We start from the raw sequence: 23132 nt of genomic DNA on the forward strand, positions 1-23132 counted from the left end.
GGGAAATCCCCATCTTAACTTTAAGTGTATAGTTCAGTAGGGTTAGGTACATTCCCACTGTTGTGTAACCAACAGCCCTGTCCATCTTCAGGACCTTCTCTTCTTCCCAGACTGAAACCTTGCAGCCCTTAAACAGCAGCTCCACATCTCTCCCTCCCCCGGCCCGTGGCAGCCACCGTTCTACGTTTGTGTCCATGAAGTTGACTCTCACCTAGGTGCCTCAGATAAATGCAGGAATATAGTGTTTGTCCTTTTGTGACTGGCCTCTTTCACATAGCATAATGTCTTCCAGGTTCACAAATGTTGTTCCTTCCTTTTTAAGACTGAATAATACTCCGTCATATGGACTGACCGCACTCTATTCCTTGGTCAGTGGGCACTCGGTTTGCTTACATGTGACCATTGTGAATTATGCCGTCGTGATCACGGGCGTGTGGATGTGCCATCTGAGGTGTAGAGATGTTAACACATCCAAGGCCAGAGGAGGGGTGGAATCAGGACTGAACGCAGGCAGTCTGACTCCAGACCCTGTGTTCTAAACACTCTCCGGTGCTGTAACACTTGGGCTCTTTGGATGAACAGAACACAGATTCTCTACACTTAAAAAAGTGTCTCTGAGAGTATTTAAAAAGGCTACAGATACACACACGTGCTCTCTAGGCTATATCCCTAGAGAGATTTTGCCATGTGAGTACAAAAAGTATACAGTAGCATGTCCTTTAGCGCTGTTGGGAATAATCTCCCTGTCACCAGAGGAGCAAATAAATCAACTGTGGTCTCTCTCTGAGGTGACAGACTGCAGGTGTGAACGTGTGTGTTCCAGAGCACGTGTCCATGGCGTCCCATCTCAGTGCTGGACAGGGTACTGTTGAGGGAGAAAGTTAGTCACAGGAAAATGAAAGTGAAGTCGCTCAGTCGTGTCCGACTCTTTGCGACCCCATGGACTGTAGCCCGCCAGGCTCCTCCGTGCATGGGATTTTCCAGGCAAGAATCCTGGAGTGGGCTGCCACTGCCTTCTCCAGGGGATCTTCTGACCCAGGGATCGAACCCGGGTCTCCTGCACTGCAGACAGACGCTTTACCCTCTGAGCCACTAGGGAAGCCGTACGCTACCGTTCATCTCAAATTTTATAATATTCAAAACTGCAATAACTGTTTAGGAACATGGAAATATAGTAAAACTATTAGAGTAAAATAGTAAACTATAAAAAAAAAACAGCAAAACTAAGAAATGCTTAAGATTAAGCCAACACTGACCCCAGTGCCCTGGTCCCCTATGGGGAGTGGAAAGGGGCTCAAAGAGGGCAGTGGAAAGGGGCGCAAGAGGATTTCAGTGTTGTGTATAATGTTTGTGATGCTTTCTTTTTTTTTTCCAGTAAGGCTTTATTTCTTAAGTTGGGCGGTGGATATCGTTATTTCTGGTGCCTTTTTATGTGTCTGAAACGCTTTTTAATTTTTAAAGGGCCGATGGATAGCGTACATGTTTATGTCTGCATGTGAACTGTGTGTTTTTCATACAGTCAGCTGAGCAAGTTGCAAGACGTTTCTTTGAGGAACTGCGCAGTAAACGGTGCTGGTGACAAAGGAGGAATTGCCAAAGCTTGTCCTAGTATCCTTTCCAGTGAGAATGCATCACTGGGGTCGGGCCGGATTAGACACTGGAGCCAGACACCCTGGTTCCCTACCCGATGTCCATTCTCCTAACGGGGACTCGGTTTCACCTGAGGTTGTCGCCGCTTGGATAAATTGTTACCTTCCTAGACTGTTTGCTTTCAAGTCGGGTGTGGGACTCGCCCGGACCGGGGAGAGGTAAAGTGGAGTGTCTGGACGGGGCTTCTGTCCGTTGCCTACCACCCTGCCCGCCCCCTCTTTGAGCACAGACAGAGGGTCCAGGGCTCGGCAGCCAGGCTGTGGGGCGAGAGCCGTCCAGGGCAGCCGGGAGGGAAGGCGTGGAGAGGGAGTGGCGCTTTGGGTGGGACCCGGGGCCACTGCACCGGCCCCGACGGCCTTCCTGAGAGGGAGGGAAGTAAATCCTTTCCTTCATTAAGGTTCCTGCTCCTGCAGCAATGCGGTTTGAAATCACACCTCAAAAACAAGCTTTTCCAAATTTGTCATCTATCTCTTGTAAGTGTGCTCTTTGTTTTTTGCCCTGTGTTTCTCTGATGCCCACACCTAAAAATAGAGGAGGTCAGTCTAAAAGAAGAATCATAATAAACTTGCCCTATTTTGTAGTCTGGTAGATTGGAGAAGGAAATGGCAACCCACTCCAGTATTCTTGCCTGGAGAATCCCAGGGACAGAGGAGCCTAGTGGGCTGTCGTCTATGGGGTTGCACGGAGTCAGACACAACTGAAGCGACTTAGCAGCAGCAGCAGCAGCAGAGCACAGTTCAAGTGCTTCTTGGATCTGCTACAGTCCTAACAAACCTCAAATAAATGCATCTTTTAGTGTTAAAAACAAAAAGTGGCAAGTCAAATAGACTTTCTCTAACCTTAAAAGATCTTCTCTCAATTCCTTAACCTGCTTCATTTCTGCATAATAGTTTATGCAAAAGACAGCAGCTCATAGGTCTCTCGACTGAGGAGATGGCTGATGAAGAGCTTTCATTTAGCAAAATATTTCTAACCACTCTGACACTACCTACCTTGTGATAGGAATTGAAGCATAGATGCCCAAGCCAGTGTTTCAGAGGTGCAGTCCCTTGGCGCTGGGGGTCTGCTGGGACTTGCGACCACTGGTCCTTTTGCCCGTGAGTAGCGCCCCCACCCCTCCTTTGCCCCAGATGCGGTCATTCCCTCTGCAGGTTAGGCAACAGAGTCAGGGCATTGAGGTGGGTGTGGAATGGAGCTAGATATGGAGCAGAGTGCCACAGAAGTGTGTGGCGCAGTCTATAATCTGCCTGGCCTCCTCCTAAATGGTTTCAGAAGACTGGGAATTGGGGGGTTTAAGGCTCATTTTCAGCACAGAGAAAAGCTCTGGTCAGCAGAGGGGTTTGGGTGTGCGGATCGGCTGACTGGAGTTGTCAGCAGTGTGCTGGGCAATCAGCATCTTGCTTGTTTATACCGCTTTCTCCTGGGCAAGAATGTCCCCCAAGACATGAGGCAATGAGGTTTGCTGAGATAATCAAGTCACGGCCTATATTTGCAGACCCAGTGATGAATGCCTTGCACTTGCTGATTGAATTCTCGCCCGAAGTTGAAGGATTGCCTGGTGTGTTTAATCCAGTCATCGTTTCTAGACTGATCCTTCTCTCAGATCCTTCACTGAGCCAGGGCTGACGGTGGTGGGAGCATGTCAGATCGGAGAGCTTGGCTGGGAAGAGGTGTCTCTGAACTTGGGGAGGAGCCTCTGCTCACAGGAGCGAGAGTGACAGAGCTCCCAGGACTGTGTGCTCTCAAGTGTGTGTGTGTGTGTGTGTGTGTGTGTGTGTGCATGCGTGCGCATGTGTACATGTATGTGTGTGGGGCCACTACATCAAGTTGAAGTCCAAATACAGGTGGTCCCTGTGGAGAAGGAAGTGGCACCCCACTCCAGTACTCTTGCCTGGAAAATCCCAGGGATGGGTGAGCTTGGTGGGCTGCAGTCCATGGGGTCTCGAAGAGTCGGACATGACTGAGCAACCTCACTTTCACTTTTCACTTTCATGCATTGGAGAAGGAAATGGCAACCCACTCCACTGTTCTTGCCTGGAGAATCCCAGGGATGGGGGAGCCTGGTGGGCTGCTGTCTACGGGGTCACACAGAGTCGGACATGACTGAAGCGACTTAGCAGCAGCAGCAGCAGCTGTGCTCTGGACAGGCTAGTAGAAACACGTATAATTCTAGGCACACAAGGGAAAGCACAAGCGAGTGGAGAATGACTGGACATGAACCCTTTCCAACCAGCCTGATGGCCCGGAGTTAGCAGGACTGATGAGAATGAAGGGCAGTGGGTGTTTGACCACCGGTCACAAAAAGCGCCCAGCCCAGCCATTGCACGCGGGTCCGCGTCTAGGGTGGAGCAGTAGTCGGGGCATGGCAGCATGAGGGGCTGCAGTGCAGGGGCAGGAGGAAGGGCCCATGTCAGGGTCAGCCCCACCGCCCCTGTGGTGGCTTTGAGACCCTCAGAGCGAGCGGGTGGCCAAGTGGCTGGGGGAGGAGCTGGGGGGACTGGGCATGCTCTGTATCTAGGTGGTGTCTAGCTGGCCCACACTTGAAGCCCTTTTTCCTTCCATGTGGATGGACACCTTCAGGTGGCCGCTGTTCTCCTAGTGGTAGAGGCCCAGCTTTTCTCTGCTGCTTTCTCCACTGACTGCCACTCTGCTGGCAGCAAGCCCTGGAGCATGAATGAGCACCGTTCTGCTCCGTGTTTCATCATCAGGGCGTAAGAATCCTGCCCCCAGTGTTCTGAGTGTTATTCCCAAGCCCTCGTGCACTCTGTCCTTTCAGATCTCCTTAGGTCAGGAGCTGGCAAGCTGTCCCCTAAGGAGCCAGGGAATAAATATCTTAGGCCTGTGGCCAACCAGCAAACTGGGATATTGTGTGGATGCTTCCATGACCACCTCAAATGTAACCATTTAAAACTGTGAACACCGTCCTTAGCTCTCTGGCCTCAGTACGCCCACAGCGGCTGGAGCAGGGTACAGGCTCTGATTTGCCGGCCCGGCTGGGTTCATCCCCTTCTGGGCCTTTCCTCCACCTGCTTTCCCCTCTTCCTGCCTCCTTGTGGAGCTTCTTCATTGGCAAGTCTTTCCTCTCCAACCAGCCCTGTTGATGGATGCCACTATTTGTATTAAAAGTGACTTTCTCCATGTTTGACGGGCAATGATGCCTTGTTGCATTGGAGGCTATAAGAAAATGGGTTTGGGGCTGAGGCTGATCGGGATCTAAATTCACAGCCGTTGGTCCGCACCAGGCAGCACGGTTACTGACTGCTCGGTTTTCTTCTTCAGTGAAAAAGCAAAATGCTGCCTGCACCTGGTGGGCCACCGGGCTGTGGGCTGTTGTTCTTTGATTCTGGTCTCTTTCCCTCTGTTGCTGCTCCCCCTCAGTCTCTCTGGCAGGCTGAGGTGCCAGAGGTCAGCACGCCCAGGCTCAGACCTTTGACCCTCAGCCTTCCTGATGAGACAAGTCCAGCCTGTAGATGCCAGGCTCCTGCACTCCGGCCTCTATCCCAGTCCTGTCTGTCTGCTGTGTGCTAACCTCTGTTGGGGTGTCTGCAGTCCTCTTACATTGAAATGTCCCCTCAGACATGCTTCTCTCTAGTCTTTCTCCGTAACGGGCAGTTCCAGTGACACCAGCCAAAACCCTCAGGGTTAACTCTTCCTTTTTTCTCAAATCTCATCTGAACCCATTGACAAGTCCCGTCAGCTTCTTCCCTCTGCTGCCCCTCTGGTTCAGGAGCCTCCCGCCTCCCCTTTCTGCTCTGTCTTCGTTTCCTTGCAGTGCGTCCCTTAGCAGTGCAGTAGATGGCCTTTTAAAAGACCCGAGTCAGCCCACCACAGCAGCTCCCCTTGCAGGCAGAGACTAAGAGAGACTTAGCCCTTTGTGATCTGACCTGGGCTCTGGGGCCTCCCTTCCAGTGCCTCCACCCTGTCTGCGCCGGCAGACACGAGCTTGCTGTCCCCACCACAGGCCAAACCCATTCCAACTTCAGGGTGTTTGCTCCTGTCGTCCCCTCTGCCCCGATGCTCTTCTCCAGGGTGGCATTCCCTCATTTCCTTCAGCTCTGCTCACAGGTCACCTTCTCGGTAAGGTGGCCTTCGTGAGCACTGTGTAAATCCCCCCACACCTCCTTTGCTGCAGGCCCAGCTCTGTTACTCTGAGGCATGTCTGTAACTGGCACACCAGAGATGCACATGCTTTTGATGGGCATGTTCACTGCTAGACACTTGGTCTCCAATCGTTATTTGCAGGATAGAGGAACAGTTTCCATACATGCTGGAGTAGTGGGTACAGTCCTCCTGGAGCTGGTCCAGCCCTTCAGGCTTTCCTCTGCCTCCTCACACCATCCCCTGTGGCATCTGGGGCCTTTCTCTGTCCTGGGTTACCCACTCTGGATTCCTGTACCAGGGATGGTGGGTATCACACCAACTCCATCCAGTCTACAGGAGACCCTCAGAATTCCAGGTCATTCTTAGCCCTTTGGAACATGTCTCCAAAGTAACTGCTATTGACCCCCTGGAGGCACCTCTCCTTATTTGGGGGTTCCTAGGGTGCAGAGTTCAGCCGTACCCCCTGGGAGGAGACTTGTGTGCTTGACGTAAGGCTGCAGGGGCTCCACAGTACCAAAGACAATGTATGTGGGTACACCTTGGGTGCTGGACAAATCAGTTACCGTCTCTGTTGGGTCTTTTCCTTTTTTGTTTTTTTGATGGGGGAGTAATGCTGGAATGGATTATTGTTAATGACATTTGGTTCGCACTCACTTGATTGCATCTGCCTCAATTGTGCAGTATGTGACAGTGAACCTTTTAGTTTCTAGATGAACACCTGGATGATTAAAAAGGGGTAAAAGTAATATGTCCTCATGAAAAAATTTCAAGCAGACTAGAAAGTATAAAGTGAAAAGGTAAAAATCCCATGTTCCAGAACCGAGGTAACAACTGTCTTGTCTCTTATGCATCTTTCCATATTACTGTTTCTTAACACGTGCATTTAGATATTAGAAGCATCGATTTGTCAAAAAATCTGTTGTCATCATGGGAAGAAGTTATAGATATTGCCAATCAGCTCAAGCACCTAGAAGTCCTTAATCTCAGGTATGAACTGGTGGTTGCCTAACTGCACATGATTATGAAGTCCTAATCTCTCCTGCTCCTTCACAGCATCTCTGTGGGAGTGAGGCAGGGAGGACAGCCGAGTTGAATTTATTGAAGTTTAACGTATTCTTTAATATTCTTTGATTCTAGTTTTTTAAATGGTCACATGAGGTGATTCATTAATAGGGAATGTGTTTTACTTTTGATTAGACGGAACATTAGGTTACCATGTCAAACTGGAAGGTCTTCATGTTTTTTTACAAGCCTGACCATAGAAGATGGGCCATCTGGGTACCTTGATATTTAACTGGGGAGAAGGAGATGTGATTAAAAGTGCTTGTTCGTTCTGAACCCTCTAGCCTTTAATTGCTTTAGGAATGAGTTATTTCAGTGGAGGTACTGTTTAATTCATTTCTGATAAGGGCTTTTCACTGAGCTCTGTATTTTACGGATGTTTGCCAAGCCTTCTTGAGTATCTGATTAGTTTTAATCTCAGGAGCTAAGTTTCCAAGGGCTCAGCCAGGTTCCCCCTTTCACACCTGAGCCAGCCTCACACATACAGGTGAGTTGTACCTGACTCTGGCAGGTTCAGCAGAGCAGGTAGACAGGCCTAAATTATTCATTCTTCCAAACAGAGCAGAGTATATTTTGACCCATGGTATCACCTCCTCTAGAAATAAGGGTTAATGTGCTTTATTCAATGATATTTTCCTTCAAAATGACAAAATATGGGGTACCTTCTGAAAAAAGATGTGGGGTAACTTCTGAGATTAGGATCTTGGGAGGGAACTTAAAGGGAAGCAATTTATTTCGTCCATACTGACAGCAGGCTTTGTTCAGAAGCAAAATTCTAGCTCACAGTCCAGCACATCTGTAAGACTCTCGAGAGCAGGACTGAATTTTACAGCATCCAGAACAGCAGCTGACCTCACAGATCGACACCTGAGCCTCGTGTTTCAGATAATCTGCAGCCTCACCTGGCAGCCTAACCCTATGAACACCCCTTTTCATGTCAGATACCAGTGAATTGTGTATTATAACTATTAAAAATTAGGTAGTCTTGACACATTTTATTTTTAATATAATTGCATTTTAAGGTTGAAACAAATCAGACCCCCTCATGTTAAATCCCAAACTGTTGCCTTCAGTGACCATCTCAGTTGGGCCTCCTCTGTTGCAGTAATAAGCTCATTGTGTCTTTTCTTCTACACAGTGAAAATAAACTAACATTTCCCTCGAGCTCACCATCTCCAACCGGAACATTTTCTACGCTGAAGGTTTTAGTCCTTAACCGGACAGGAATAACATGGGCAGAGGTAATTATGTCTCTTTGGTTTTGTTGTTCAGTTGGTCAGCTGTGTCTGACTCTTTGCTTTTTACCTAGTAATAAGTAGTTTTAAATTCTTGGTTAAATGAGGGAGTGAAGCGCAGCGGTGGCTTCATTTTAATCATCCTATTATCCAGATAATAAGGTTCTTTTAAACAGCCTAAGAGACGGGGGTTACAAAATCCTCGTAGTTAGTAGAATTTTCTGTCTCTGAATCTGCCCTCTCTTTCTTGGCTCTTCTGGTTAGTTCTGGTGTCTCCTGAGCAGTCTGCACCAAGTGCACACCAAGCTTTGAAAAGCCTTTCAGCTGCCCGAATTTTCCCACGAGTGATCTTAAGGCTGAGGCCTAGCCGCAGAAAGGTTCTCATACCCTTTTCTTGTTTGGGGTTCAGCTCCTCGAAGCCACTGCTCAGGTACCCAGCTGGGTTTGAAAGTGGACTCGTGAGTCCTGGGCCGGGCCGCCTCTGCAACCTAGATCTGGTACTACTCGGCTCGGTCAGAGGTTGACTGACTCCACACACCGAGAACACTGCAATTTCAAACCAAGTGCGGATAAGTGCGCCCCAGCCAAGCTGTGCATCTGTGAAGTCCCGCCAGGGGACCTCTGGAGGGACAAGTGGCCTTGCCCTTGGGCCGTCCGTGCCTCCACCACCTGACTTCTTCCTTAAGGGCTTCTCCATGCAGAACGGGAAGGAAGGGCACAGTGGAGGTAGCAGTCAGCGTCCAGTGAGCAAGTGTAAAAACAGTTAGAGAAAGTTTGTCCTATTAGCACATTCTCTATAAACCCAGATTGGCATTGAGACGTGAGGAAAGGAGTTTAACATCAGTTTCCTTCTGTTGGTTAAGTGAACTGTATCCAATAATGAGAATGTGGTTAAGTTACCATCCCCAGTTCCGCTTTGTACAGGTCAGGATATGCCTGGATGACGGGCGGATGCCTACCCTGATGGGTTCCGGGTGCCCGAAGTTTGTGCTCCCGTGTTATTGAAGCTCGGTCTCTTTAACACCATAGTTTTATCAGCTGTCCACCAGCACTCCTCGGAGATGGCAATGGCACCCCACTCCAGTACTCTTGACTGGAAAATCCCAGGGATGGAGCCTGGTAGGCTGCAGTCCGCGGGGTCACTATGAGTTGGACATGACTGAGCGACTTCACTTTCACGCATTGGAGAGGAAATGGCAACCCACTCCAGTGTTCTTGCGTAGAGAATCCCAGGGACGGCAGAGCCTGGTGGGCTGCCGTCTAGGGGGTCGCACAGAGTCGGACACGACTGAAGCGACTCAGCAGCAGTAGCAGCAGCAACCAGCGCTCCTGGCCTGAGACAGAATCTGTAACAAAATGTCCAAAGGCATTTATTTCTAAAACAGGAGCCAAACTGAATTCATGTGGAAGTTCTAGTAATAAGCACACGGGGGAGTGACTGAGGCCTCTTCACCCTGACTCGAGTTTCCCCTCAGGTGCTCTGCTGTGCCTCTGGCTGGCCTGTCCTTGAGAAACTGTACCTTGAGTCTAACGATATCATCATTTCGGAAAGGTAACCAGGGTTTACATCAATGCATCTGTCACCATTTAGCCATTCTTTTTATTTAGTTCAAAACACTTACATTTATTGAAATGTAGTTTTTGCAAACATCAAGAGTAAAGAGATGTAATCATATTCTCCGAGAAGTAGCTGTGTATCATTTAGTCATTCTGAATAAATAAATGCTCCTAATTATGCCTAATTTTTAGAACAATTTTCAAATAAGAAAAACACTTACTATTCATTGCCCCCTTAAATTAGACTGTCAACTCAAACTTCACTAAGAGGTTCTAATTGAGGAAACCCCATCAGAGTAAAAGTTTTAAGTTATATAATTTTAAGCTTTGAATTGTGTTAGTTTTACATAAACATATGTAATTTCTAAGTGGAAGTTCTGTAGGATGACCTGTAAGGATTAAGTAATGGATTTTAAATTAGCATTATCTGCTCAAGGTCAGCGTATCAATGTGCAGCCCTCCACACCCCCCGTTTTGTGTCCACAGATCCAACCAACCACAGATCGAAAATACTCAGGAAAAAAAAAATTTTTCAGAGAGTTCCTTAAAAGCCAAACTTGAATTTGCCGTGCATTGGAACTGTTTACATTGTATTAGGTGTTTTAAGTACTCTACAGGTGATTTACAGGATATGGACAATATATGTAGGTTATAGGCAAAGACTGTGTCATTTGCTATAAGGGACTCAGCATCCTCAGGTTGTGGTATCCTTAGGGGTCCTGGAACTAATTCCCCAGGGATACCTGGGGATGACCCTGTATGTAAAAAAAGCTTGTTCTCTTGTCAGTTAAATAGGTTGTTGCCTAATCCTCCTCTCTTGTTGGTATCATTAGCAACAAAGTTTATAGCAAGCAAAGTTTATAGCAAATTCTCCAAGGAGTCAAATGAATGAGATTACTGTTCAGAATGATTCTATTTATTAATTATATAGACACAGTTTTTTAAAAAAAACTTTTAATTTTGGATTCATATACATTTATAAGATGTATATATGTAGCCAGAGATCACGTGTACCCATTCCCCAGTTTCCCCCACTAGTAACATCTTGCAGAAGCTATGGTCAGTATCACAGCTAGGACCCTGGCCCGGTCAAGATAAGAACATCCCCATCACCACCAGGATCCTTTATGGTTCCTTTTATAATATACACTTGCCTCTCACCCCACCCCCACACCCCTCCTTAACACCAGAGCCAGGTATTTTAAGGCTGTATCTTTGAAGACAAAACTGTGTCAAAAAATTTTTATCTTCCATACAGGCCAACTGATGTTCTACAGACAGTGAAGTTGTTAGACCTTTCCTCGAATCAATTAATTGATGAAAACCAGCTGCTTCTAATAGCGTATCTGCCCAGGTAACCTGCTCCTAAAATGCCTGTTACAGTAGAGTTTAGTAGATTTTTAGTGAATGGATCCTATGCTGTATATACTTTCTCAGTGGAAATATGATACAGTGATGATGGAAATCCCAAATTCAGTTAATTCCCTTTGGGAAATTTTTATTTGAATTCAGGAAATGACTTGTGAATCACACACAATGTAGTCTGCCTGTACTGTGATACGCGAAGGATGACTATTTTGGCCCTGAGGCTAATATCACAAGTTTTCATTCAGTGAGCTTGGGGAAGTCCCTCTTTCCTGAGACCCATTCAGCACCTGGCACAGCAGGAGGCACCCGGTGTTGTTTTGGTGACTCAGAATCCATCAGGAGGTGGCACAGCAAGTCTGCTTTGTGTGCCCTACGTTGGACTTGATGGTTCCTGAGCATCTCACACGGGATGAAAACCTAGGGTGTAGGAAAAAATGTGCATACAGATCTAGTCTGCTCGGATAGCACGTAGCATTTTATATTGTTCTGTGTAATCAAATTGCATGTTTTTACATTTCAGATTAGAACAACTCATCCTCTCTGACATTGGAATCTCTTCTATACATTTTCCGGATGCTGGAATTGGTACCTAAGATTATCCAGTCACCCCTCCCCCGGCTCCCCCACCCTTCAGCTTTCTCTCCCTTCTGCTGTGTAACTTAATTCTCTTTCTTCTAGGGTGCAAAACCTCCATGTTTCCTTCCTTGCAGTACCTTGTACTAAACGACAATCAGATAGCGCAGGTAAGAGTGTCTTCAGAACGTGTGCACTGCATTACTTATTTCCATTCTCGGGATGCTGTTTGTAGGCTCCTGCTCTTAAGGAGTATTTTAAGTTGAAAGAGAAACACTTGTTCAGAGTGAAACTCCTCATATAAAGCCATACGTCAGTTTCCACGGCATAGTTGTAAAGTACCTGGTCTTCCTGGTGGGTGCTCGCTGTGGGATGAAATTCCTTGTCTCCATTGGAATTGGGGGCTTGCTTTTCTGCTACTGGTTCAAATAATCTGTTGAAAAGTTAGCCTGAAACATGTTTATCTTCATGTGTTTTGGATTTCAGTGGTCCTTTATGAACGAGCTGGATAAGTTGCCGAGTCTGCACGCGCTGTCCTGCACGAGAAACCCCCTGACTGAAGGCAGCAAAGATGCCCAGACCACACGGCAGTTCATCATCGCCAGGATCGGTCAGCTGAGGACCCTGAACAAGTGTGCGGTGAGTGCCAGTGTCCTGGGGAGGTATTTCTTAAATTGGAAATGAAATAGTCCAGTGTAAAGAGACGTTGGAGCTGAGGATCGTAAAGGCAGTCAGATATCGTTTCCTTCAAATGGTATTACCCATGTGCACTTGAGTCGTGGCAGTTCTTTCTGGCCTAGCAGGTGGGGTTACACTCGGATGCCTGCAGGGGAACCACTGTTCAGCTGCTGTCACTTGAGCAGGGCTGGGCGGCGGAATACTAGGTACTCTCAGTGAGTCAGCTACTCCAGCCCAGCAACCTCATGCTGTGGCCTCCGGCCTCAGGCAAGCACCTTCCAGAAACTGGTTCGTGGGCAGATACGCTCATGAAGAAAAGGATAAAACTGAGATCCGTTGTTCTTTTTGAATAAACTCATGGATCTGTGAATGTTAAAAAGGAAAGGTAGAAATTTATCTCGTTGCCTCAGTTTGATTATCCTCTCCGGGTAGGCAGTGGAGGAGGACAGGGTGCCAGACACACATATTAGAAAAATGCTTTAATAGATTTGCTTTTTTCTCACATCCCTGTAGATTGAACCAGAGGAGAGGCGTGGGGCTGAGCTCGATTACCGAAAAGCATTTGGAAATGAATGGAAAAAGGCCGGGGGACATCAGGATCCAGAGAAAAACAGGCCAAACGAGGAATTTCTCACAGCCCATCCTAGATACCAGGCACTCTGCCTCAGTATGTACTGTGCGCCAGGGCCCTCGCCTGGGCGTGGGGGATCCCCACTGGGACAGGGTTTCCTGTGGGTGTTAGAGGAGGTCCTCCGTGTTGTTGCTTTTCTCCATTGGGCATCTAAATGGACAAGAGGGCCTCCTGCAGCTCTCAGGGAGCAGATAGTTAAACAGTTGTCTTTAGAGAAGGTACATCTGTAGCACCTCAGCGGGGGAGGAGGGGAGAGCAGCTCTTCACCAGAAGCCTGTCTCTTCACGTACTCACCCAGCTTTCAGTTTCAGGAGGTGGGTACCGCTTCCTCCTTTTAGGAAGGGCAGGAAGGACTCCAGGTCATCCCAACCCTGGCTCTACCCTGGGGAATCTTTTTAATGAAGAGCATTTAAGTTGGAACCTAGGCACTGGTATTCTTTGAAGCTCTGCGGGTAATTTTAACGTTCATGAGTTGCACATTGTCTTCCTGAGTGCTCGCCCATCCTGGCGCCTGGTGGGCAAGGCGCTTCCTGACCTGCTCCAGCCTGGCTCCCTGGACACCGACACTCTGACTCCAGGGCTCCTTGTCCCCAATGTACTTTCCATTTTGTTTTGACTTCATTTTTATTCCAAATTTCACTTTTATGCAGTTTCTCTTTTATATCTTTCCTAATATGAGCTCACTGCATAAACGCTTCAGGCTGAAACATCTTTGAGGAAGAAAAGCTGCCTGTGGGAATCGCTTTCAGATTACTCCATTAGCTGGCCCGACTTCCTGGCCACTTGAGGTGAATTCTGAATCACTCAGGGGCAGGGAAGTGAAGGATCTAAAGCTGCCCTGCAGGTATGGCTCAGGTCTCCCCTCCTGCGTGGTCTGGCCAAAGGTGGACAGCAGTCCCTCCTCCTCCTCTTTCTGCCTTGTGTAGAGGCTGCTTTTCTTGGCAGTGTACCTGGCTTCCAGTGGTGGTTCTGAGCACCCAAGCCAGCACTGCGCATACTGGCTGAAACCCGGTAACAGTGCCCATGAGTGGAGTTTTTCTCAGGACCCAGAAGGACAGGAACTGTGACCAAAGGTGAAATTTTGCATCTAAGCACCTGCAGGCACAGCCTCATCTCATCAGTCTCTCGGGACGGTGTCTCCCAGGATCAGTGATGTGACACGCAGATGACAGGAGGGTTCCAGGCTTGGAAGCAGTTGCCGTCTGTCCTTCCCTCCAAAAAATACAGTAACCAAGTAACCAGATAAAAGGAAGCAGAGCCCAGGTTCCCATCCCAGCCGCAGCTGGGTTCATCCTGGGAAAAGAAAAGGCTAGGTTGACACTTACCTATACATTTCTTCCCACCCCCACCCCCCACAGTGGCCTTTTGGTTTATCATCCTTCTTTTCCTTTTTTATTTCTTCTTAACCAGAATATGGTGCACCTGAAGATGGGGAACTGAAAACACAACAACCATTTTTGCTCAAAAACCAGCTACTAAGTAAGAACTCCACGTTCAAAGACTGCTGATTTATATTCGAGTCCTTAGATGCTAAAACAGGTGGTGATGCGTGAAAGTCGCTCAGTCATGTCTGACTTTGCGACCCCATGGATTATACAGTCCATGGACTTCTCCAGGCCAGAATACTGGAGTGGGGAGCCGTTCCCTTCTCCAGGGGATCTTCCCAACCCAGGGATGAAACACAGGTCTCCCACATTGTGGGTGGATTCTTTACCAGCTGAGCCACCGAGGAAGCCCTGATGATGACCTAATAAGGATTGTTTCTCTTAAGTAAATACCTACACAGGCACTTTAATTTTTAAAGAAATGATCTCAAACATACCTACAGTCTAATGTTGAACATGTTAGCAATCCCCATGCTTTAAACTTATTTAACAGTGTTATAAATGTAGGAAGTATCTGAATAGTGAGTTGAACTCTGATTTGGAAATTCATGAACTTAAAAACCTAGGTAACTGTCAGGAAAGAAGTACTTAAGGGAAAAGGGAAAGCAGTAGAATGTTGGTCCAGCTATTTTTGTTGCTGTAATTCAGTGAAGTAGTAATAGAAGGCATTTCTATTCCTGTTCCTTTAGTGGGATCTGAGCTGCATTCTTTGATCACTGCTGTTAATATGTGCATGATTTAAACCCTTCCTCCAGCAGGGCTCAATTAATGTCAGTTAATCTTTTTACTTTCAAGCACTGAAGATAAAATATCCCAATCAACTTGATCAGAAAGTCATAGAGAAACAACTGCCGGGTAAGAATGGATGTCTCTCTCCCCTCTTTCTGCTTTTGAATCGCTGGCCCTCCCATGAGGCAGCTGGAAGTAGAACAGTTCATTCAGAGTGTGGGTTTTTACAGCTTGTAAGTGTTCACTAGTCTTGTACATTCTAAAATACAGTTGATCATGCTAAAACTACTCCTCCTGTGTGCGCCTCCCGCCAGAAAGTTTGAGTCTCCCGTAGCTTCTTGGTTTGTCTAGAGAACAGCTTTAGAATCAGGAGCCCCTGTGTGCGGTTATTGCCTTACCCAGAGGAGGAGCCTAAGGGCTCGCCCGTCAGGGGCTCCCACAGGCTCTCGCTGGCTAGTTCTCACAAGGCTGTTCTGGGCCAGAGAAACAGTGGCGTTGGCTTGAGTGCTTGCTCCTCCTCACCAGTCAGGAGCCCCTGCAGAGACAGCTCGTGGACACTGTTTAATGGACACATTTGAAATAGTTTTCTCTCAAAAGATCAGTGTAACTTACCTTTCACTCAAAAGAGAAACACAGTCTGATTCTTAAGATTAAACTTGATTCACAGTTAAATACTAAAATAAACAGCTTAAATTTAGCACAGTGAGGACTTGAAGAAGTAAAATATCCTACATGACTCTAGTGAAATATCTTTCTATTATTTGCCTGTCAGTGCAGTGAATTCACATTGATTTTTTAAATTCATTTTTATCAAATAAAATAAGGTTATCCTGGTATTCTTTATGGAGGGCTTTTGTTGTGCCCAAAGAAATACCTTTACGATTGAAAACCATCATCTAATAGCAACTTACCAGTATTGCTCCATTTTTCCTTACTAGCAACCCAGTTTCTATTCCTGTGACATGTAATTTTGCTACTGTTACATAATGCTGAATTAAAATTAGTGGTTCCCCTTCATTTCTGTTTTCAAACTTAAATACTGCTAGTAAGGACCCTAATGGGAACAGGCAAGTGAGAGAGAACTTGTTTTTGTTAATATAATTGATTTAATATAATTGATTTTGGACATGTTTGCATTTTTCCTTCTTTTACATGAAGTCAACTTGCAGGAATGCTCTTATTAGGTCTGTGTTCCTCTAACTGGGGCCATCCTTTCCCCTTGAACACTCACCGTGTTCGTGTGCTGAGCTTTATTCACCTTCAAGGAGAATTAACAGATTAGACTAATATGGAGAAATTATATGTAATAATTATGCTATAAACAATTTAAATCTGAGTCATATATTCTCTAAACTCAGCAGTCGGAGTTATTAACCCATCACTAACCACCCTGTGAACAAGGAAAGCCAGTCTACCTAAACCCTTTGAAAGGACAAGATTATCCATATTCACAAATAAAAGAGCAAACTATGTCGATCGACATTATAAATGTCCATTTAGTGTCTGTTTTCAATACATAAACAAGAAAAGGCAAGTTTTTATTCTAAAATAAAGATAACATTTATTATCACAAGTTGCATAAAGACACAGCTTTTACAAAAATGTTTGTTTGATAGAAAAATATTTTTCTGAATACATGTGATATCTGTAGGAACACCACACTATTGCTGTACCTCCAGCTAAAGCTTCAGAAAAACGATTTCTCATAATCAGAATATCCAATATTTACCACAGCCCATCTTTGGAAAGAAGTTCATAGTGTTTTCTGAACAAGCCAAAGCATTTCCTCATTCAGTTATATCCCTGGGCCCAGTGGGCCCATGCATGTGTGTGCTGCACACATTACACAGTGATTACAGACTGGGAGCACGTGGATCATTAGTCTACACACCTCACTTTACAGAGCAGGGAACTAAGGCCAGAGAGATTGATACAAGTCCTCACTGAGCCCAAACCTGACGCCACCATCCTTTAAGTAATCACAGGTTTAAAAAAAGTTAATGATTTCACTCACATTTTATTTCTGTGCTGAGAATGATTTCTGGTTTATTCAGAATAAGGAGGAAATATTCAACACCACAGACATGACGTGAAAAGTCATCAAAGGGCACTTAGGTCTGACATCAGCTCCGTTTTCACACAGCCTCCCGAACAAGCCCCTAAGTGGTGTGACACCCTGGTCTGGTGGCCCACGTTGGGGGGTGAGCCGTCCCCTGGTCGTTGCTTGGGTGGACGGAGTACGGGAGGACAGTGACATCTCATTACCAGTGTGGTCTTGGCACGTGAGCTCGTCTTAAAGGTAACTGTCACCTGCAAGAACTGATGTTTTTTCTTTCCTCGACAGACTCCATGACAGTCCAAAAGGTGAAAGGCTTGCTGTCACGTCTCCTCAAAGTTCCTGTGTCAGAACTTCTGTTGTCCTACGAAAGTCCCAAAGTAAGTTGCCCAGAAAAGACCGCAAAGTCAAGCTGCGTTTCCCACAGTATGACTCACTGGTAAACTAAGCCTTCATGCAGCGTGCTTTGGTTCTGAAGAGAACCATACATGCATCTTTGTTGGGGTGTGTGTGGGTATATATGTTTTGTCACATCTGTCTTAATCACTCCCACCTCTTTGCTCTAATTTTAGATGCCGGGCAAAGAGATTGAACTAGAAAATGACCTACAGTCATTACAGTTCTACTCTGTGGAAAATGGAGACTGTCTCTTAGTGCGATGGTAACAGCCAACCAATAAAATTCAGAGGTTTGATAATGTATCATGACTGGGTTTCACTGAAAATAAATGACGTATTGGGACAATTCTTTCCAAAACAAAAGAGGTTTACAACTTGCTCTAAGTATAGAATAGCTGTATTTTTTCATAGGGAAGAAAACATTTCTAGGCATGTATATAACAGCAATAATAAAGGCTTTGCACCTACTAATGATTTTCAGATTTTATTTCATAGTTCATGACTGTATTTCATTATGAGAAGATGTAAGTACTAAATAGAACCTCACTAGTCTAAAAATCTGAAGTTAATGATGTATTCATAAGTATTAATGGAATGGTCTATTCATACTATTGGTTTAAAAGATTACTAAAATGATTTGGCTGATTTGGGAAAATCTTTAAACTGAAGGAAGCGTATCCTCTATGTAATATATATGCTATGCTCTCTCTTCTTAGAGTACTCACAAAAATTATGTGCTGTTCCCTACAGTTATACCCTAAACTGAGCATACATTCTTTCTAAGGAAGATTACCAGCTCTGATTGAAAATCACTTACATTAGGTAAACATTTTACAATGGAAGAAAGCAAAATTAATTGTTTCATCTATTTAGAAATATCTTTTCCTATGGCATTAAAACCCTGAGAGGTATGATTTTACTTTTACTGTAGCATTAAAAAAAGGAGTATTAATATAGCTGCGATCTTCAGGATTTATGTTAAATGGCAAAAGAATACTTGGAACTTAGTCTACTTAATGAATGAATTTAAAACCAAGGTCCAGAAGTGAGAAATACCGTGGTTCCTTTTCAGGTTGCCCACTTCATTCAGAGATTTACAAAATCTGACCTGATTTCCAGAAACCCTCACTTTGGTGTAAGTGACCACAGGTCACACACAGCATGAGTTCTTTTTGGCCTGTAATTATCCTACTTAGCTGTCCAGAGCCAGTCTGCATTCCAGGCTGAAATTCAGACTAGAATACTCAACATTTCTGAACTAGGCCAACTTTTAACCAAAATGATAGGTGATGAATTACCAACTAGAAATGATGCAATAGGAATATTGTTTTTACGAACAATTTGGTATTTTTCAAGTGAGCTTCCAATATATAAGTTTTTCTTTTACTAGAGTTATCTGTTGTTTTTTAAAAAGGAAATTTTGTGCAAATGTTAAGAAATATCACATTGGTGAGACGTGAAAGTGCCAGCCGAAAATTATCCTGAAAGACCGTATAATCTGCGGCCAAACCTCAGGCTTCCGCTCAGCCAGTCATTCGCCCACCTTGACCTTTAACACAGCAGATCGCCCTCATCATCCTCTTCCTTCACACCGACAAGGGTCACCGCAAAGCTCCTTTAATCTCCACAGCTGCGCGAGCTCCTGCGGAGAGTACTGCGGGGAAGACAGCATTCCTGGTTCACAGGTCTTCTCACAGAGCCACAGGCTGTCCTGTCGGAACACAAAATGCAGGCTGACCCCCTGCTGCAGACAGAACGGGTGTTCACGGGTGCTTCCGGAGCCCGCTGAGGTGGCGGCCGTTTCAAGGACGAGCGCGTGTGTGAACGCACTCAGTTTATGGGGCATAGGGAGAGTGCACGGTAGTGACCCTGAGACCCTGGAACAAAAAAACAGTTTGGGAACCACAAATGCAGCGTTTTGTCTTTGCTACTGGAGAAAAGCTGGCCCAACAGCACTGGGAACAAGAGCAAGTGTTCTGGAGAACTGGTTACGGTATTTGGGGGGACAGTACAAGGGCTTTCTATCCAGTTTAGTTCTCACAATAACCTGTGAGCTAGGAATTACTTCCTTGTCATGAATGAGAAACTCAGTGAAGAAACTTGCTCCAGGTCACAGTGAAGTTCATGCTGGTAGGCTGAGTAGGAAGGGTTAAAAAGGAGTCTCATCAGAGTTCAGGTTCTCACCCACCAGCCTACTTCCCAGCGCCATGGACTGGCTTCTGCTTCCAATAATATCAGAGAGTACAGATTCCATTCAATTTGAGAACATAAAAAGGTGGAACATAATAATCAGACTCCTTCCCACAGAGAGCTGTGGCCCTGATGTCTGAGCACCTCCAGGGGTATTAAAGGAAATGGGAGGCTTTCTGTCTCCACCCTGACCCTAGGTGGGTGGGTTGGGGAGGGTCTCCCCTGAGCACCTGGAACCATAGCCCCCACTTAGGTGGGCACGCTGCTGGAGTCTCATTCTGTGGAGCTGTCTCACGGCCAGGATCTGAAGTCAGCCAACTCCTGTAAGTTTTAAAGCTGCCAAGAATTGAATGAAATGTATAAAAACGTATAAACACTTGACTCATTGTGGGTAGGACAACTTCCATTTAAAACACTTCCTTTTTGGTTTATGAGACCCTGGCCAATGATAGTGAATTAGATCAAGTGCACAGTTGTTACGACACTAGAAGACTTTGCACAGTTTCTGCCCAAGGCTGGATAAGAGAAACCTCACTTACCTCTTCCGAGCCCTGCAGCCAGCCCTGCTCAGGCTTGCTCACCTGGTATCTTTTAGGTCCAATGGCTGCCATCCAAATGCCCATGCTTACATCTTCACCCTGCACATGCCCCAGAAGGTTCAGAAAGTAAAAATTCCAGTGCTGTCTCATTGGTCAAGACAGTGTCTGTCACACCCACTCCCACATGTACTCCTGGTACTTGTTTTCTAATTACTCTAGTATGAAATGCTGAGCATGTTTTAACACTGATACACAAAGTAAAAGCTGCTGGTCATTATTAACATGAAGCAAACACACCACAATGAAGTGGGACTACACACTAAGCAGGCGGCCAGCCCCTCTGCATGGACCTTGAACTTCCAGCACCAACAGTATGAAAGATACTGTGGACCTGAGACCCAGGCAGAGTTGTTTTATTGACACTGTCACCAGAATCAGCAAAAAAAATAAAAAGCTTATATTCATAAGAAGGAAGACTAAGCACGCTGAAGACTAAATCTTTACACTCCTTCAGGGACTATGCCTTTAAATACAGGCTGAAAACGTAAGAAGTACGTTCAAAGACGATTTAGGAATAAAATTTACAGCCAAGGTTTAAGGGATAGAAGTGTATCCCTAACCTCTGAGGGCTGCTGATTCCTATACAGAAGGAATACCATACATTCCCCAAAGGAAGCTGCTCTGCTTTTAGGGCTGAAATACTAGGTCGAGTTAAAAAACCTGCTTGATGAGTGGACTTTTAGGTCAGAAGTCCTTAATTACCTGGTAGGTCTTCAATCTCCCCGAGTTGCCAGCCAGCCAGTGGACGATGTCCCTGGAGATAACATACCCTGACCCACACGCAAAAGCGGGGTATGCGGGGCTGGGGTACTCCAGCTCCTGCCACTTCCCGGTCCGGTCAACTGCCCAGTTCAGTCTGAAACTAAGATTGAAAGCGAATGGGCTTCTGCTGTTCAGACACAGGTCCTCCCTACCACTAGCTAAGCCTGAGTCCTTGACTGACACCGCAAAGGAACAAGTTACAGAAGCAAGGAAAGAAGAGGTTATTTTTTTAGTCTTAAGGAATTAAGTATCTAGTGGTGTTTTTTATATAAAGACTGGTATGTTAAACTCTCTCATGGAGTTTCCGAATCATCTTGCATAGATATATTTAAAAAATAAATGAAAAATAAATCACCACTCCATATTTAGAGACATAGCAAATGGTTTCAGCAATGTATCATACATTTAAGGAACAGCAGCTTCTAATTTCAGTAGTACTTGTAGGGCACAGTGATAAAAGTCACGTTAATTTCCCCCCTTCATTACATTAGCCTGAGATTTTCCATTTTAAAGAGTTTTTTCCCCTTTAATTGTAAGTTAATAAAACATAGTAACTCAGGAGCCTAACAGGGAAATTTCCTATCTCAGCCATATTTTTTTAACTACATGTGCTCAGTACATGAAATGAACATCGATGGGCTAACAATGTTTAACTTACTTTCCCCACCAAAAATTAGGCCCGTCCAGATTCTTGAGGGTGATTCTATTAAACACAGCTTCCAAGTCTATATAACAGTCGTCATCCGTCTTTAGCAACAAATCAAAGCTGGTTGTTTCCACAGTCCTGTTGGCGAAGAGAGGGATACGGAGTCAGGGCACCCCTCCAATATCAAGAGCACCTGCCCTAAGAGGAGACGGCTGCTGCCAACGAATCCTCACTCGGTGTTAGCACAGTGGCCCAGCAGACGGGGCCCAAGCCGATCTGAAAAGGTGTTAAGGAAAAGAACACGATGGAAAAAAAGATTTGGCTTAGATGGAACATACAATCCAACGCTTCTCAGGCCTTGCGCAGAGGCCAGCGTGTCTGTTAAGCAGCAGAAGTTTGCCCCTTGCATTCCTAACAAGAGGCCCAGGGTGAGGGCACAGGTCCTTCCACAGAACACCGGCACACAAAAGAATGTGTTCTCTGCTGCTGTCTATACTGTACTTGCATTCTATGGTGTTTAAAAAGCTGAGTTAAAACACTGAAACGCATTTCCCCTTAGAAACGATCTTCAGTAGTTCAGCCATCACCAATGACCTTCTGGAAGGCACAAAAGGGTGACTTCATTTATCTAGACATTAAAAAGTATCTAATGGCAACTACAGACAAAACTGACTCTTCCGTTTCACACTGCCAACCCCTGTACCTCTTTGTTAAAAAACCCAGTCTTGATAAGTAAGAACCAGTAAGATGACAGAAATTTGAACTAAGAAATCTGGAGAAAAGGTTTCATTAGGTCACAAAATGGTGAATTTTAACAACAGATCCACAACCGAAAGCATAACCCTATGTTTCTCAAGTTTTATTTTCCGTTAACAGCAGAAGATATACATACTATTTACTTGCTAATCAGAAATAAACTTCCGTGATAAGGGACACTGAGGTCACTGATGGAGCCCCTGGATAAAGATGAATGAATAACAAAGATGTCATTTACAGTGTGGAGGGTTGACTGGGATGAGTGGGAAGTGGGTCTGGACACGCAGCCTGTTAATAGGGCACTGCAGTGTCCCAGCAGACATGAGGCCCAGAAGAGACAGTGGCAGAGAGACTAAGATCACAGAGACATGCAAGCGGCAAAGACAAAACCTGAACTTCTACAGTGGAGAATCAGCTCCCTATAGAAAGCCCTAGAACTCCGCAGTCCTGATCTCCATTACCCCTTCTCACCTCTTCATGTCCTTGTCTTGGCCCCACCAACAGGAGCCCCATCAGTAGCCTCGAGCTAAAAGAAGGTTCTTCTCACTACAGCTGTCAAACTTAATCCTGGTATTCCGGGCATACCCACACTTCCGACTCTTATTTATATCTGCCCTCTAACCACAAGAGGACTCCAGAATTATACTGATTTGCCCCAGCTATGAAACTACATAAAAACTGTCTACCCCTCAGGACCAGAAGTTGGTAATTTCCCATGAGCAACAGAGAACAGAAGGGACAGCCTTTGGGGCTCAT

The 23132-nt window shown here is 45.7% G+C and overlaps 2 protein-coding genes across 6 annotated transcripts in view; one reads left to right on the forward strand and one right to left on the reverse strand.

Moving 5' to 3' along the window:
• The window catches only part of TBCE (tubulin folding cofactor E), a 91508-nt gene extending 73614 nt beyond the window's left edge, over positions 1-17894 (forward strand). For all 3 annotated transcript variants that reach the window (XM_055588696.1, XM_055588704.1, XM_055588712.1), the window contains 13 exons: positions 1520-1608; positions 6639-6738; positions 7952-8054; positions 9524-9600; positions 10864-10959; positions 11494-11558; positions 11652-11716; positions 12033-12185; positions 12738-12891; positions 14266-14334; positions 15036-15095; positions 17314-17405; positions 17598-17894. In XM_055588696.1, coding sequence (XP_055444671.1) covers positions 1520-1608; positions 6639-6738; positions 7952-8054; positions 9524-9600; positions 10864-10959; positions 11494-11558; positions 11652-11716; positions 12033-12185; positions 12738-12891; positions 14266-14334; positions 15036-15095; positions 17314-17405; positions 17598-17690 — 1216 coding nt within the window. In that variant the 3' untranslated portion in view covers positions 17691-17894. The remainder of the gene's footprint in view (positions 1-1519; positions 1609-6638; positions 6739-7951; positions 8055-9523; positions 9601-10863; positions 10960-11493; positions 11559-11651; positions 11717-12032; positions 12186-12737; positions 12892-14265; positions 14335-15035; positions 15096-17313; positions 17406-17597) is intronic.
• B3GALNT2 (beta-1,3-N-acetylgalactosaminyltransferase 2) overlaps positions 16505-23132 on the reverse strand; it is a 66253-nt gene continuing 59625 nt past the window's right edge. For all 3 annotated transcript variants that reach the window (XM_055588725.1, XM_055588741.1, XM_055588733.1), the window contains exons 9-13: positions 21633-21758; positions 20915-21074; positions 20195-20251; positions 18967-19134; positions 16505-17389 (exon numbers count right to left, since the gene is read on the reverse strand). In XM_055588725.1, the coding sequence (XP_055444700.1) occupies positions 18997-19134; positions 20195-20251; positions 20915-21074; positions 21633-21758 (481 nt within the window). In that variant the 3' untranslated portion in view covers positions 16505-17389; positions 18967-18996. The remainder of the gene's footprint in view (positions 17390-18966; positions 19135-20194; positions 20252-20914; positions 21075-21632; positions 21759-23132) is intronic.

The sequence above is a fragment of the Bubalus kerabau genome, chromosome 1, assembly GCF_029407905.1.
Source record: "Bubalus kerabau isolate K-KA32 ecotype Philippines breed swamp buffalo chromosome 1, PCC_UOA_SB_1v2, whole genome shotgun sequence".
Classification (NCBI taxonomy): Eukaryota; Metazoa; Chordata; class Mammalia; order Artiodactyla; family Bovidae; genus Bubalus; species Bubalus kerabau.